Source organism: Typopeltis vanoorti, chromosome 11 (assembly GCF_054136105.1).
Source record: "Typopeltis vanoorti isolate ZY-2024b chromosome 11, IOZ_Tvanoo_1.0, whole genome shotgun sequence".
NCBI classification, from domain to species: Eukaryota; Metazoa; Arthropoda; class Arachnida; order Uropygi; family Thelyphonidae; genus Typopeltis; species Typopeltis vanoorti.
The window spans coordinates 17,695,458-17,711,054 of record NC_143559.1 but is presented as its reverse complement, the minus strand read 5'-3'; the positions used below and the strand labels follow the sequence as shown (position 1 = coordinate 17,711,054).

General features: G+C 37.9%; 1 protein-coding gene across 4 annotated transcripts in view; it reads left to right on the top strand.

The window, feature by feature from the left end:
- Positions 1-15,597, top strand: part of LOC150101336 (mitochondrial 2-oxodicarboxylate carrier) — a 223,235-nt gene that overhangs the window by 75,336 nt on the left and 132,302 nt on the right. For all 4 annotated transcript variants that reach the window (XM_090400214.1, XM_090400216.1, XM_090400217.1 and 1 more), the window contains exon 4: positions 5,432-5,494. In XM_090400214.1, the coding sequence (XP_090256340.1) occupies positions 5,432-5,494 (63 nt within the window). The remainder of the gene's footprint in view (positions 1-5,431; positions 5,495-15,597) is intronic.

The window sequence follows — 15,597 nt, the reverse complement described above, 5'->3', positions numbered from 1 at the left end:
TACCTTTATTAACTGCTTATTTAATATCTCAACTATATTCTCTGTAGCAGTTATCCTTTTAGCATTTTTTACAATAGGCATCATCCTTCCATACTTATTCTTTCTTCTGTTGGCTACATATTAAAATAACTCCCTAGGTTTTATTTTGGCTTTATTAACTAACTGCAGCTCGTACTGCACATTTGCTGTGCAGTATCTTTGTACTCCTCATGGAACCAATTATTACCAGTCATCTTATGTTGCCTCCATAATGCTTTCTTTGTCTGTATTGCATGCTTAATCTCTTCATTCATCTATTTCATACTTACTTATTTAACTCTCTGAACCTTGGAATACATTACACATTGCAACTAGACAGTTCTTGAACAGCACCCAAGTAACATTAATCTCCATTCCACTCAACTCCTCATTCCATGCTACAGCTGCAAGCTGTCTCCAGAACTTTTCACACTCACCAGCCTTGTAGTTCTACATATATTCTTTCCTCACAGAAGTTCTCACATGGTTGGCCACCACCCAGGTAATCATTTCATGTCACTCTCACCAACAGAAGGAGATATGACACATCATTTACATCCTCCGATGAAACGATTAAATACAAGATCCTTGATCCTTGTATACCCTCTCTTACATATTTTCTGAGGTAGTTGTCCCTCAAAAATTCAACAAATTAATTTTCTTTACTTCTGGCTGCTATCATGTCATTTAAGTCTATATTGCAATAATTAAAACCATAATGATCACCCTTTTCTTATTTGCTTGGCTAATTTGCTTATATATATATTTCATGGTTACTATATTCCATGTTACCAGGCCTATAGCAGCATTCGACTAAGTATTTCATTCTATAAGCGCGCGCACACACACACACACACACACACACACACACACACACACACACACACACACACACACACACACACACACACACATATATATATGCATGCTTATAGAATGAAATACTTAGTTGAAAAATGATTTTTGTTAGAGTTGGGTTCTTTACTTTTAGAGTGGTGATTGAGTGGAATGCGCTCCCAGAGGCTGTGGCGGATGCTGTGACAGTGAATGAGTTTAAGGCAAGGTATGATAGATACTGTATGAATGTCGAATAGTTGTGATGAATATGATTTGGGGCCTCCCTCAATGAGTCTAATGACTCCCTGGAGTTGCCCGTAATAATAATAATAATGCTTATACGAGGGTGGTCTGAAAAGTTCTCAGCCTAACAATGAAAAAAGGAATTTATAATTTCAAAATTATTTTTATTTTTCAACATAATCTCCCTTAAGACTAATACATTTATTCCAGCGATGCTCCAGCACCATTATCCTGAACCTGTAGTGGTTCTCAGTAATCTTTGTACTTCAAAATACCCCTCTACAGCTGCAATGATCTCTTGATTTGAAGAAAAACACTGACCAGCGAGGAAGAGTTTTAGTTTTGGGAAGAGATAGAAGTCACAGGTAGCCAAATCTGAGGAATAGGGTGGATGTTCCAACAATTCATAGTGCAGATCCCTTAATTTTCCCATTGCCAAAACACTTTTGTGGGCAGGTGCATTGTCCTGATGAAAGATGATTTTTTTCTTCTGCAAACTGGGTCTCTTTTTTCACGAATTTTTTCATCTAGTCTGGTTAAAAGATCAGAATAATATTCCCCGGTTATTGTTTTACCCTTTTCAAGATAATTAATAAACAAAATCCCAAAACACCGATGCCATGACCTTTCCTGCTGAAGGAACCGACTTTATCTTCTTTGGTGCTGAACAACCGGCTTCTGACTGCTGTTTGGATTCTGGTGGGTAATGGTGAATCCAAGTCTCATCCATAGTAATAAATCGACACACAAAATCAGTTTTATTCTTGTTAAAATGCTCTAAGCGCTGTTCAGAGATTTTCATGTGAATGTGTTTTTGATCTGCTGTGAGCAAGTGCAGCAACCATCTTGTGCAAAGCTTTTTCATATGCAATTCTTCATGCAAAATACATCCTACATGTTCTTTTGAAATGCCTATAGTCTGAGCAATTTCACGCACTTTGACTCGCCGGCATCCAATACCATATCATGTATTTGATCAATGATTTCTGGTGTTGTTACACTTTTTGAAAGTCCTTCACGGAGATCATCTTGAAGGCTGGTATGGCCTCATTTAAACTTGGCAGTCCTTCAAATGGGCACTCTACTCCTTCAAAAATGAAGGAGTAGAGTGCCCATAAACTTTTATGAACTTCGAATGAATTTCTTTTGGCGTTAAACTTTCTTTTACAAAGAATTTTATAACTGCATGGTACTCAATTTTATCCATTTCAAGAGATACAGACAACACTTTTGCTTCAGACAGCTGTATAAATCAAATTACTTTATAGAATGACTTGCAATTTCACACTGATGCTTATGACAGATGTACAAACAAAAAAAAATCTTGCCGATAGTGTTGATATCTATGGTTGAGGCCGAGAACTTTTCAGACCACCCTCGTATATATATAAACATATCTGTTACAAAAGTCATTAATCTAATTACAGTATATTCTCATTAATTCAGACACATCAGGACTAGATCATTTTAGACCAATTAAGTAGCTGCCCCAATTATGTGAATTTGACATTAATAGTTAAAAAAGGTTTAAAAAGAGAAATTAACATTTCTGTGCAACAAATCATTTATTCAAATTAATTATAATAGTGAAATATGTATATTGAAATTTACTTCATCGCTGTCTAACAGAGATAATGACCTGTTGTCCTTCAAGTCCTTCAATGTAATCCTATTTAAAATCATCATTACCCAGATTCTTAGTTAACTCTTTTGACTTCATTTTTAACATTGGACACTGATGCATCCTTCTTATCCAGTTATAATAAAGAACAACCAGTGATTTAGGCATCCGCAATCATCAGGATCCTTACATTCACACTTCCATTTTTGGGATGTTCCCTGTTTTCCATGGTGTGTTTGTTCTGCTCTCAGTTTATCTTGCTGTTATATCAAGCATAGATTTTAGTACTCTAGTTATCTCTGCCAGATGATGATGATGAATGGTATTGTGTGAATGGACTTTGACTAAAAAATTGACCAACAGTGGAAAATGGAAAGATCGTTACTATGTATTACCATTCTAGATAGAAATTGTGTAATAGATTGTGTGCCAATGATTGGCATACAAAAAAGTGCTCTTTCATCAAGACAATGCACCGTCCCACACATCAGCCATCGCAATGGCAAAATTATGCAAATTGAGATTCGAATTGGTTCCACATCCATCATATTCTCCTGATTAGGCCTGTATGCCTCTTTCTTGTTTCCAAACTTAAAAATTTGGCTCGGTGGGAACAAAATTTTCTTTGAACAAAGATGTCATCAGTGTTCAAAGAAAATACAGGCCTCTTTCTTGGAAACAAGAAAGAGGCCTGTATGCCTCTTTCTTGTTTCCAAACTTAAAAATTTTGTTCTCACCGAGCCAGATTTTTAAGTTTGGAAACAAGAAAGAGGCATACAGCCTAGTCAGGAGAATATGATGGATGTGGAACCAATTTGAATCTCAATTTGTGTAATTTTGCCATTGCGATGGCTGATGTGTGGGACGGTGCATTGTCTTGATGAAAGAGCACTTTTTTGTGTGCCAATCTAGGGCGTTTTTTTCTTCAGTTCTTCTTTTAAATGGTCCAACAATAACGCATAATATACTTCTGTTATTGTCTTATCCTTTTCCAAATAGTCTATCATAATAATTCCTTGGGAATCCCAAAAAACAGTGGCCATCCCCTTCCCAGCTGACAAAATGGTCTTTGCTTTTTTTGGTGCTTTTTCACTGGGCATTGTCCACTCTTTTGACTGCTGTTTGGACTCAGGTGTGTAGGGTGGATCCAACTTTTGGCTACAGTCCTGAATCGATGCGAATTGTGATTAAACAACTCCAAACACCGTGTTGAAATGTCTTTTTGCATGCGTTTTTGATCAACAGTCAACAATCACGGCACCATCGCGCGCACACAGCTTTTTCATGTGCAGTTTTTCGTGCAGGATTATTATACACCCATTCAGTTGATATGCCTACAATCTCAGCAGTCTCAAGCACTTTCACTTGGCAGTCTTCCTTAATGATACCATGGATTTTGTCAATCATTTCCTCCTTGGTGACCTCAGCCGGGCATCCGGAGTGCTCTTCATCTTTGATGGACTTACAACCACGTTTAAACTCATTTACCCAAAAATAAATAGTCCTTTAATGCTTTTACAGAGTTTCCATGAACTGCATCTAACTTGGCTTTGATCAGCGCAGCCGTCCACTTCTTCAAATAAAAGTGTTTTATCACTGCACGAAACTTGTTTTTCTCCATTTTTATGAAAAACGTGAACACTGTCATTTTAAATGTTTGCCAAATGAGAACTACGGCTTGCACATGGCTAAAATTTTGCCAGGGGTCATGAAAAAGATGACACGTGCCGACACTGGTATGAATTAATGAATTGTGTCGCCATCTATTGGAAATTTACCAAACTTTTCAAACAACCCTCATAGCAGAACAAGAAACAAGAGAACATCTCTGAAGTTGTGAAAGAAGGTGGGTAGTAGGAGGGTGAGAAGTGGCTTTTTTGCATTGTTGACAATGGAATTCATTACTTGATAGTGATGAATGTGCAAGCAGTGAATGGGTTTAAGGAGTGGTAAGATAGACTGTGTTGTCTAAGATGGGCCATCCACAGTGAGTCTCATGACTACATGGGGATCTAGAATAATAATAATAATTTCAATAATAATATCTGGTGCTAAACAGATAACTATATATAAATATGTAAAATATTCATTGATAATATTTGAAATATATGATTATATAGATTTATTCAACATTTATGTTCATTTCGAAATATTCCAATTATATCCTTTCCCCCAGAAATTATAAATAGCTGCTTTCTTTGTGAGTATCTCATTTCATACTTTTTTTTTTTTTTGAAGAGAGTAGTATCTGAAATCTGTTATTCCATATTACCATTTCAAAAAAGAAAAAAATAAATAAAGAAAAAAAATAATGTTACTGTTCTTTCTGTTGAAACAGGTGCTTATGAAACCAGACTGTTTTTTGTAATTTGAACATTATTTTAGCAACTACATTATTTTTCCTGTGTTTAGTTAATATCAGACCTCGGTGGAGTTAAAAAGGCTTTATCATGGGCGGTCCCTACTATCACATGCAGAGCTCATTGAACTAAGCATTAAACTCATTCACTACAACCACTCTCTGTGCAAAAGATATCTGCTCCTTGCTTCTCTACTCTTCTTATGCAGCTAACAGGCCTTTTGTTCTACCCCTGCTTTCTACTATAAACAGCTGTGAAATGTTTCAGTTGTGGCTAATGAAGATTTTATATTGTTTTGTTATTTTTATTTATTACATTTAATTATATTTATTCTTATTTTCCTTTCATATAGTTTTTCACATTTGAGCAGTATAAATCTCTCTTCATGTTTGGATCACCAAAACCAACTGCTGTAGTAAGTGTTATATAATCTCTTACAAGAGTGTCATAACAGTGTAATAAAATTATAGCATGTTAATAATATAGCTGTCTGATCTGAACAATTGGGAAATAAAAATCAGTTAACATTTGATTTAAAATTGTAAGTTAAAAGAGCTTTTTTTTTTTTTTTTTTTCTTAACAGATGAGGTATAGGAGGCAGTTTTAAATAAAAAGATGAACAGAATTACATGATAACCACAGTAATAAACTTTAATGAAAGTAGACATATTTTATACTGAAAATAACAGTACATTATCAGCATGTAGAAATAACAAGCAGCAACAACAATCAGTTTATCAATTAAACATGGGTGCCACAAGCAATTTATTAATATTAATTCATAGCAAAATTAATATTAATAAATAATATTAAAACTATTTTTGATGTTGATATAAAATGAGAATCTCCCAAACTTTTAGGGGGGGGGGGAGAGCGAACTGTTCCAATTCAGGTTAGGCTGATGTAAAAGGTCTTCACGACTGTCTTTGGAAAGGCATTCATATTTAAAACTTCTATGAAGAAGAGTTTCATATCACTGGATACTGTGTTTAGTATCAGTACTATGCTGTGCCAGACCAGACTTTTGAGGTTTCATGTATTCAATGTAGTAATGATGTTCTTTAATTTTTTTCCACAAAACAGCCTATCTGCTCAAAGTATGCTGAATTAATTTACAAGGGATCAGGTAAACACCAGCTAAAGATAGAGGTGATTTGTCTTTTGTAGATGGTAAGAGAGGAGAAATTTTATTGATAGGTAAATATGTGGGAATAAGGTAATGTTTCTTCAGAATTCTACCAATAGGTTTAGAGATACCAGAAATATAAGGGATTGGAACCCTGTTGTCTGTTGAAGAATCCTGAGGTGTTAGAACATAGGGGTTAATCTGCTGAATTTGATGAGGGTTGTAATCATTCAATTCCATTAGTTTTGATAGTGAGAAGTTCTTGTTGTAAGCTTCAGGGAGAGGAGTACATATTATGTGCTCTGTTAGGAATGACTTGATAACACTGATTTTTTTGAGAGGTGTGATGAGCAGATGTTTCATGAATTTATCTGCCAGTAAAGGTAGGTTTCTGATAAACACTGGTTGACAAAGTACCAGAGGCTGTGCGAGTAAGAAGGATGTCCCAAAATGGTAACTACCAGCATTTTCTATTTTTTGAGACTGTCTTTGATCCAGTGTAGGAAAGCTGTTAGTTCATTTTCAGAATGAAGCCGAACAGCAAAAATGTCATCAACATAAGGAAACCAAAGAGAGGGTTGGGTATGAATGCATGAGAATGAGGTATCTTCCAGATGGTTCAAAAAATAGTTTTCCAAATAATACATTTAGTTTAATCCTTTATCCAAGTGTGAGCAAACAAAGTTTGTGCCTGAAAGTATCTTCAGGACTGGGGTAAGGTGGTACAACACCAGAGAACTCCTTGCAAAGGTGGAGCAAGCCACCAACACTCCTATCTCAGTATCTCCCATAATGCAAAACACATCTCCTTGCAGATATGTATAATGTTATGCATTAAGGGAAGGGCCACTACCCAGACTAGTTTTGACCTTTATTGAGGTCTCTTCAGTGGGAGCCAGGCCCAAGTGGAGATACCAGGCAGAAGCATTAGCATGTCATCTCCACCTATAGGAGTTGCCAAATGGTGTGCCACCCTTTTTTTAATAAATTACTCTGGATTTAGAGAAAGATGTTGAAAGTTTATTTTTCACTTGGTTAGAGTATAACAAATTTAGTTTAATCCTTTATCCAAGTGTGAGCAAACAAAGTTTGTGCCTGAAAGTATCTTCAGGACTGGGGTAAGGTGGTACAACACTAGGGAACTCCTTGCAAAGGTGGAGCAAGCTACCAACACTCCTATCTCAGTATCTCCCATAATGCAAAACACATCAGCCGGCGAAGGTTGGTCGATTGGTAGAGCCTCTGCTACTAATGGCTCAGTTAAGTAAGTTTGAGCGCGGTTAGTAGTTGGAAGGGGGAGCCGACAGCATCAAACAATCGTTCGATGCTGTCAGCACACTCTCCCTCGATGAGTCTTTGGACTCCCTGGAGGTGTCAAAATAATAATAATAATAATAATAATCTCCTTGCGGATATGTCTAATGTTATGCATTAAGGGAAGGGCCACAACCCAGACTAGTTTCGACCTTTATTGAGGTCTCTTCAGTGGGAGCCAGGCCCAAGTGGAGATACCAGGCAGAAGCATTAGCAGGTCATTGCAAGGAGTGCCCTGGTGTTGTACCACCTTACTCCAGTCCTGAAGATACTTTCAGGCACAAACTTTGTTTGCTCACACTTGGATAAAGGATTAAACTAAATTTATTATACTCTAACCAAGTGAAAAATAAACTTTCAACATTTTTCTCTGAATCCAGAGTAATTTATTAAAAAAAGGGTGGCACACCATTTGGCAACTCCTATAGGTGGAGATGACCTGCTAATGCTTCTGCCTGGTATCTCCACTTGTCTCCACTTGGGCCTGGCTCCCACTGAAGAGACCTCAATAAAGGTTGAAACTAGTCTGGGTTGTGGCCCTTCCCTTAATGCATAACATTAGACATATCCGCAAGGAGATGTGTTTTGCATTATGGGAGATACTGAGATAGGAGTGTTGGTAGCTTGCTCCACCTTTGCAAGGAGTGCCTTGGTGCTGTACCACCTTACCCCAGTCCTGAAGATACTTTCAGGTGCAAACTTTGTTTGCTCACATTTGGATAAAGGATTAAACTAAATTTATTATACTCTAACCAAGTGAAAAATAAACTTTCAACATAGTTTTCCAAAAATGGAGACAGAGAGCTACCCATGGCAGTGCCTTCAATCTATTTATAGATCTTGTTTTTTTTCTGGCTGAAAATATCCCTATTGTATAATAAATTAAAAAAAATCTTTACATCAGGAGGGAAATCATCATATAGTAAACTAATTGTGTCAGATAATGGAATGTTTTGTAAATAGAGAAACAAGGTCAAAGCTGACTAACATATCTGACTCTTGTATTTGAATATTCTTGATTTTTTCATGAAAATGTATGGAATTCTTGATAAATGATCTGAATTGTCCAGTATGAGCAGTTAATAAATGTGAACGAAATATAATTTAGCACTTCTATAGGTGAGAGAGTCAACACAACTCACAATGGGTCTTACTGGACAATCCTCTTGATAAATTTTTGGGAGACCATATAAATGAGGAGTTCTTCCAAATGGGAAGAAAGAAAATTATTCTCAAGGTTAGAGATAAAAAAGGGCACACATTGAAGATATGAAAGAGTGCAAAATACTCACTCTAGTGCCTTGATTGTCTGTGGCACAGTCAAGGGTGATTGGTTTTGTTGTTGCTTTTGGATAAGGATGATAGCCTAAGTCAATTTCTTGCATCCAAATTAATTTAAATTATGAGTTCTCTGTAAAGCATATTCTAACTTCTTGAATAGTCTTTCTAAATTTTGTTCAAAAGATGCAGTACAAGCAATAATAATTAATGGCCTCAACCTGAATGAAAACAACAAATTTATAGAATTGGTACTGTATAGCATTGTTTGACTCATGCCCAATTCCCCTTCCCTCGCACCCACAGCCAAACATCACAATATCCAAATATTGTGATGGTGGAAACCAAAGATACAGTCTGCCTGAATGTGTCCTTGGTTTCCTTTCATCATCATTTTCATTATTATCATATTGTTATTAAATTCCTTATATTATTATTATTATTATTATTATTATTATTATTACCACGGGCTACTCCAGGAGTCCTTAGACTCATCGAGGGAGGCCCTAAACATCATGTTCACACAGCTGTTCAACATTCTCACAGTACCTATCATACCTTGCCTTGAACTCGCTCACTGTCATAGCACCCACAACAGACTCTGGCAGCTTATTCCACTCATTTACCACTCTAAAAGTAAAGAACCCAGCTCTAACACCCCTGCTAACCACGCTCTTGCCCAGCTTCCATGGGTGTCCCCTAGTTCTCCCACCACCAGTCCTGATCTCAAAAATATCATCTGAATTAATCCTATAGAATCCTTTTAGCAATTTGAATGTCTCAATCATATCTCCCCTTTTCTGCCTATCAACTAGTTTCTGCAACCCACAAATCTTCAACCTGTTCTCATATGGTTCATTCCATAGACCTGCTATCATCTTAGTCACTCGCCTCTGGATCCTCTCAACCTCCTCCCCATCAAGAAGGAACCGAGGTGACCAAATCTGGGCACAGTAGTCGAGATGAGGTCTTATCAGGGCTCGGTACAGAGGTACAATAACTTGTTTTTCTCTGCTCGTCAAGGTATTCTTCAACAACCAAGTGAGTTGATGAGCTGATTTAGCTACTTTCGCAATGTGCCCCCTAAACTTCATCTCCCTATCCACCAACACTCCCAAGTCCCTGGCCTCATCAATCTCTTGGAGTACAGTTCCACCAATGTGGTATACTGCTGCTAATCTTTTCACTCCGAAATGCATAACCTTACATTTTGTCACATTAAATTGACATCCATTCTCCTTAGTCCAGAACTCCAATCTATTTAAGTCATCTTGCAAGACTTTGACACCTTCTGCATTCACTATCGCCCTACCCAACTTTGCATCATCAGCGAACAAATGAACTGTCCCACTTAGACCCTTCCCTATATCGTTAATGAACAGATTAAACAGCAGTGGTCCAAGAACAGAACCCTGTGGCACGCCACTAGTCACAGGCCGTTTTTTGGACTCTACTCCTGAATAAACTACTCTTTGATATCTCTCCATCAACCACCCAGCTATCCATCTCGCCAACCCTATATCCATTCCCATATGTTGTAGTTTACGGATTAGAATTCCATGTGGTATCCTGTCAAACACCTTTGCCTGGTCCAGCAGTATCACTGTAAACCCATTTCCCTTATCCAGTTCAGCCATCACCTTGTTATAAAACTTGAGCAAGTTACTGAGGCATGATCTACCCTTCACAAAGCCATGCTGTCCTCTGTACAGTATCTCATTTTCATCAATCCATTCCTGTATTTTTCCCTTGACTACTTTCTCCAAGACCTTGACAACGACTCCTGATATGCTGATCGGTCGGTAATTTGTAACCATAGTCTTGGATCCTCCTTTATGCAGTGAAGCTATTTTCCCCTCTTTCCACGCCTTCGGGACTAAGCCAGACCTGAGACTCAGATTAAACAACATGGTCAAGGGCACTGATAATTCATTAGCCGCTTCATGCAAGACCCGTGCCGGTATACCATCCAATCCCACAGATGTATTCACATTAAGGTTCTGTAATAGACTATTCACCTCCACTTCATTCATCACAATTCCCATATAAACTAATGGTTCCTTCATTTTTTCAACGTCACCACCTAGATGATATACTTTTGCAAAGTGCGCGCTCAGTAACTCCACTATATCGACTGGTTCAGTGAACTCTTTACCATTGTCATTCCTTAAAATCATTTTGCCATGTACAGTTTTTTTTCTTGCTTGCAGCATATTGAAAGAACTGTTTGGGATTCTCGTTTGCTTGCATAGCTAGTTTCCTTTCATAATCGGCTTTTGCTGTTTTTACCACACTCGTTACCCTTCTGGCCTGTACTTTATACCGTTCGTGTGCCTGCAGGTCACCCCTTTCTTTAAATTCCCTCCATAGTTGTTTCTTTTTTTTGCAGCTCAAGCTTAATGGTGTTATTCATCCATTTAACCCCTCCTTGTTTCACTATTCGGACCTTAGGTATACAATCAGCCATAACCTCCTGTAAATGCTCTTTGATCACTTCCCATGCTCTATCGACGTCCAGCCCTTGCAGTTGTACATGCCATGGCACTGATCCAAGCAATCTCCTAAGCTTGTCATACTTGCCAGCACGGTAATTCCACATATACCCTGTCTTAATCACAAATTTCACACCTTTAGCCACCTCCCAGGTCAAGACCTTATGATCACTCTCACCAATAGGTGGCAACATGGTCATATTCATTACAGTCAAATTCTCAGATACTAATACCAGGTCAAGCACTCTTACACCCCTAGTATTTTCAATTACATGCTGTTTCAGATAGTTATCCCTTAATAATTGAATAAAATCCATTTCCTTCCTCACATGTGTCCTCTCCTCCTTCCAATGAATGTTAATAGTTGAAATCCCCCATAATAATTACCCTCCTTCCACTCATTTCATCAATTTGTTTATGCATACCATCTCCACCATCTATTCCATCACATGGTCTATAGCAGCACCCAACTGTATATTTTATTCTGCCAGTATCAATCTCACACCAAATAGCCTCAAATGAGCTCCTTTCACTATCCTGCTATACTTCAATTCTCCTTGGCTGCAGTTCATCAGCTATCATCAATAACACCCCTCCCCCAATTTTATTCTCTCTGTCCCTCCTAAACATACTATAACCTACACATTCTATCCCACTAACTATATCATCTTCCGTCAGCCATGTTTCACTAATGCCAATAACCTGTGGCCAGGAAGAGCCAATCAAGGCCAAAAATTCTTCCTTCTTGTTCCTAATACTCCTGGCATTAGTATACATGAATTGCAGTGTTCCCTTTGTCCCACCCCTATCTTGATGCGTTATTCTAAATATCCCATTCCCGTTTTTTGTCCTTATTGCTGGCTCAGGTACATTATATACATTTTTACACTCAACTATCTCACTGATGTCTGGATATCCACTTACCCCCCCTCCTTGGTAGTTCTAGTTTCCCTGGTTCTGCACATCCATTTTCACTTCATTCAGCAACACTTTTTCCAGTCTCCGCACACCAAGTCCATTCAAATGCAGGCCATCCATCTTGTATAAGTCCTTTCGCCCATCAAACTCATTCCACACGTCCACAAATTCCACACCACTATGGACCCCCAAGAGATGTAAATGATTAATTTTTTTATATTGCCCTCCCCCAACACCTAATAACACAAAAGGTCAAGGTCCTTCTGCTTAATCATTGACAAATGATTAAGCAGAAGGACTCCATTAATAAGTTTCTTGAATAGCTGGAAGGGGAGTGGGGGGTTTCTATCAACAGTTATCCTCCAAATTAGTTTGTTATTTGTCATGACTCTAGTACTGTCAGATCTAACATTTCAATCTTCTAAGGTTAGTGGTTCTCAAACTGTGGGGTGGGACCACCGGGGGGGGGGGATACCTTGAAATTGGGGCACATCATACTATCCTACAGATAAAAATTAAAACTGCCCTAAATCAGTTTTAAAAATAATAACAACTAAAAATACAGAAAGAAAAACTTTTGATGATACAGGTTTTAATTATCATGGATTTCAAAATAACTAATAATTATTTTCTTCACTTGCACTTATAAAACGCGTGTGCCAGAGGCAGTGTTGATAGTTCGGCAGCAGATGCATCCTCTTCCTGGCAGCACTATATATGCGCAGTTGAAAGCAGCGACTTAATGACATTAGGCAGGCCTAATATTGTGATACTCTAATTATTTTGTGTTTAAAAACTGTTAAATAGTATGTAGAAAACACAAAATAAACTGAATAAAATGTCAAACTTAGTATGACTTCTATTTTGATAAATAAAATCTAAAACCGGTGAGGGGGGGGGGTGACAGTGTTTTCTCTTGTCAGGTGGGGCTCAGAGGTAAAAGGTTTGAGAACCACTGTTCTAAGGCCTTCTAACTGCATCAAACCACCAAGATCTTGGTCATCATCTTCTTCTTCTGGATCTGTTTCCTCATGCTGGCATTAAAGACTTCTTTTACTAACCTTTCCTCTCCCATTCTGATTATAAGACCATACCATCCTGGGTAAGCTCTACTCACATTATATTCTTGAATGCTAACAATGTTAACTTCCTGCCTTATATTTTTATTTTTCATGTTATTCTGCAATTGATGTTGTCTGTCCACTGCCCTAATTTTTCTTAGAACATCTTTTTTAATTTTGTATGATTGGTTGTTTTTTATTGGTACAAATTTAATGTTTCTGTCTTATATCTAACACGTTGCCATCATTTAAAAGACCACATTATTCATAGAATTTATCACAGTCACCATCATCAAATTCCTAACATATCCCCTCAGGCAGTAGTGTAGCTATAGCTACAGCTTTTGCCGCCCGGGTTGGTCCCTGAGTTTTCCGCCCCTCTCAATACACACCAAAAATACTACAAAAAGTTAAAACGACATATAGTGAAATAAATTAAAACATTATGGTTATTTTTGAAGTAAAACTTTAATTCTAACGTTCTAAAATGTTATTTTTCTTGCTTTTCCATTAGCAAAATCGTCGATGACATGTCGAAGTCTATCACTCAGTTGCTGTTCTATAGACAGCATCGCAAGATTTCTTAAACGCAAAGTGCCACTGGGGCAGACCGCCCCTTCCGTTCCCCCGTAGCTACGACACCTCCCTCAGGATGTGTACAGGATATTATGACAGTACTACATGAAAAAGGCACATCATTACTAACTTCCTATTGACAGTTTTCCACTAAATTAACCTGCTACCTCTCAAGACTCCATATTATCAGATCTTATATTCTGTCTTCTAAAACACTTTTTACTGTATCAATCCACCTAGATCTTGGTCTTTTTCCTGGAAAAGAACAGTTGTTTTGTTAATCTATTTTGAAAACTGTGTGGACAGACATCTCAGTATGGAATATGTCCACCCCAAACTGCAATGCGGCTCTCACAACATTGTATTATCATGCTTAGCATGTATTATTCATGCTTCACTGTAGAGTGAGGACAACTTAGATCTCTTAGCTAACATCTGGAAGGCATTCCATTGGTTTGAAACACTGCCCATAGCCTGGATACAACACTATGTGATTCAGAAGTTCTTGAGGCAAACTGGCCCATTCCTCCTACAGAACGAAGATAAGGCCTTGTTTGTGTTCTGGAGAGGAATTTGAGCAGCAATGCATCTCTCTATTGTGTCACAAATGTGTTCTATTGGGTTGAGATCTGATGAGGATGATGGTCACTCGATTTAATTAATACCCTTGGTCTCCAGAAGTATCAAACTGCTCATGTATGATATGGTGTGCCATTGTCATCCATAAAAATGAATTCTTCACTTACAGCACCATGGAACAATCAAACATGATGTTGAAGAACTTTGTTGCAACATTGTTCACCAGTCATAGTCCCGTTTTCCAGTACTTGTAGCTTGTTACATCTATTAAGCATAATGCCTCCCCACACCATGATCCCCAGCATCATCATATCTCTCCCTTTCAATCACATTCACACAATAGTAAGCAGCACCAGTAACACACCAGATCAAGTGCCTTCTAGAATTGAAGAAAAGACTAAAATGACTAATCTGTAAAAAGTACATTAGCCCACTGGTGTATCTTGTTCAATTTTTATGGATAAAACACCACTGAAAACGTGCTCTACGATGAGCTGTGGAAAAGAGACGTAGACCTTCTGCAACAAGTAGGCCTGAAGGACTACTTGTTGCAGACATCTTGCCACAGTTTGTCAAGATATCTGCATATCTGTGCTTGAATGGAGCCGACTTACAAGCTGACCTGCCATGGCATTGATTATGTTTTGCTTTTATAACCAAAAATCTGTCTTCATGCTCCACAGTAGAGTGAGGACAACTTAGACCTCTTAGCCACCGTCTGAAATGCATCCCATTGGTTTAAAACACTGCCCATAGCCTGGATACAACACTATGTGAGATTCCAAACTCTCTAGCAATACCAAGCTTTCCAATAATTTTTCCCCACGTGAAATCATCTAGATCAGTGTTTCTCAACCTGTGGTCTGTGACAATGGTACAGGTGGTCTACTGGCAGACTTAAATTAAATAAATATATATATTTTAATTATTCAAACAAAACAAATTAAAATTTAATTAGTAAAAAAAAAATCAGCTTACGCCTTTTTGTTCCTGTCTAGGGAGTAGGTGAGGCCGTTTTAGCCCTCTAACTGTTGGAGACTGAGTGGGCAGTACAATCTCCACTGGTAGCCAATCAGAGATAGCTGGTCCAAGGCTATCACTAATTAATCGGTACACAGTGAATAAGGCAGCTAGCAAGTGCCTCCATCTCGTGGGCCCTAACACAATATTTTTA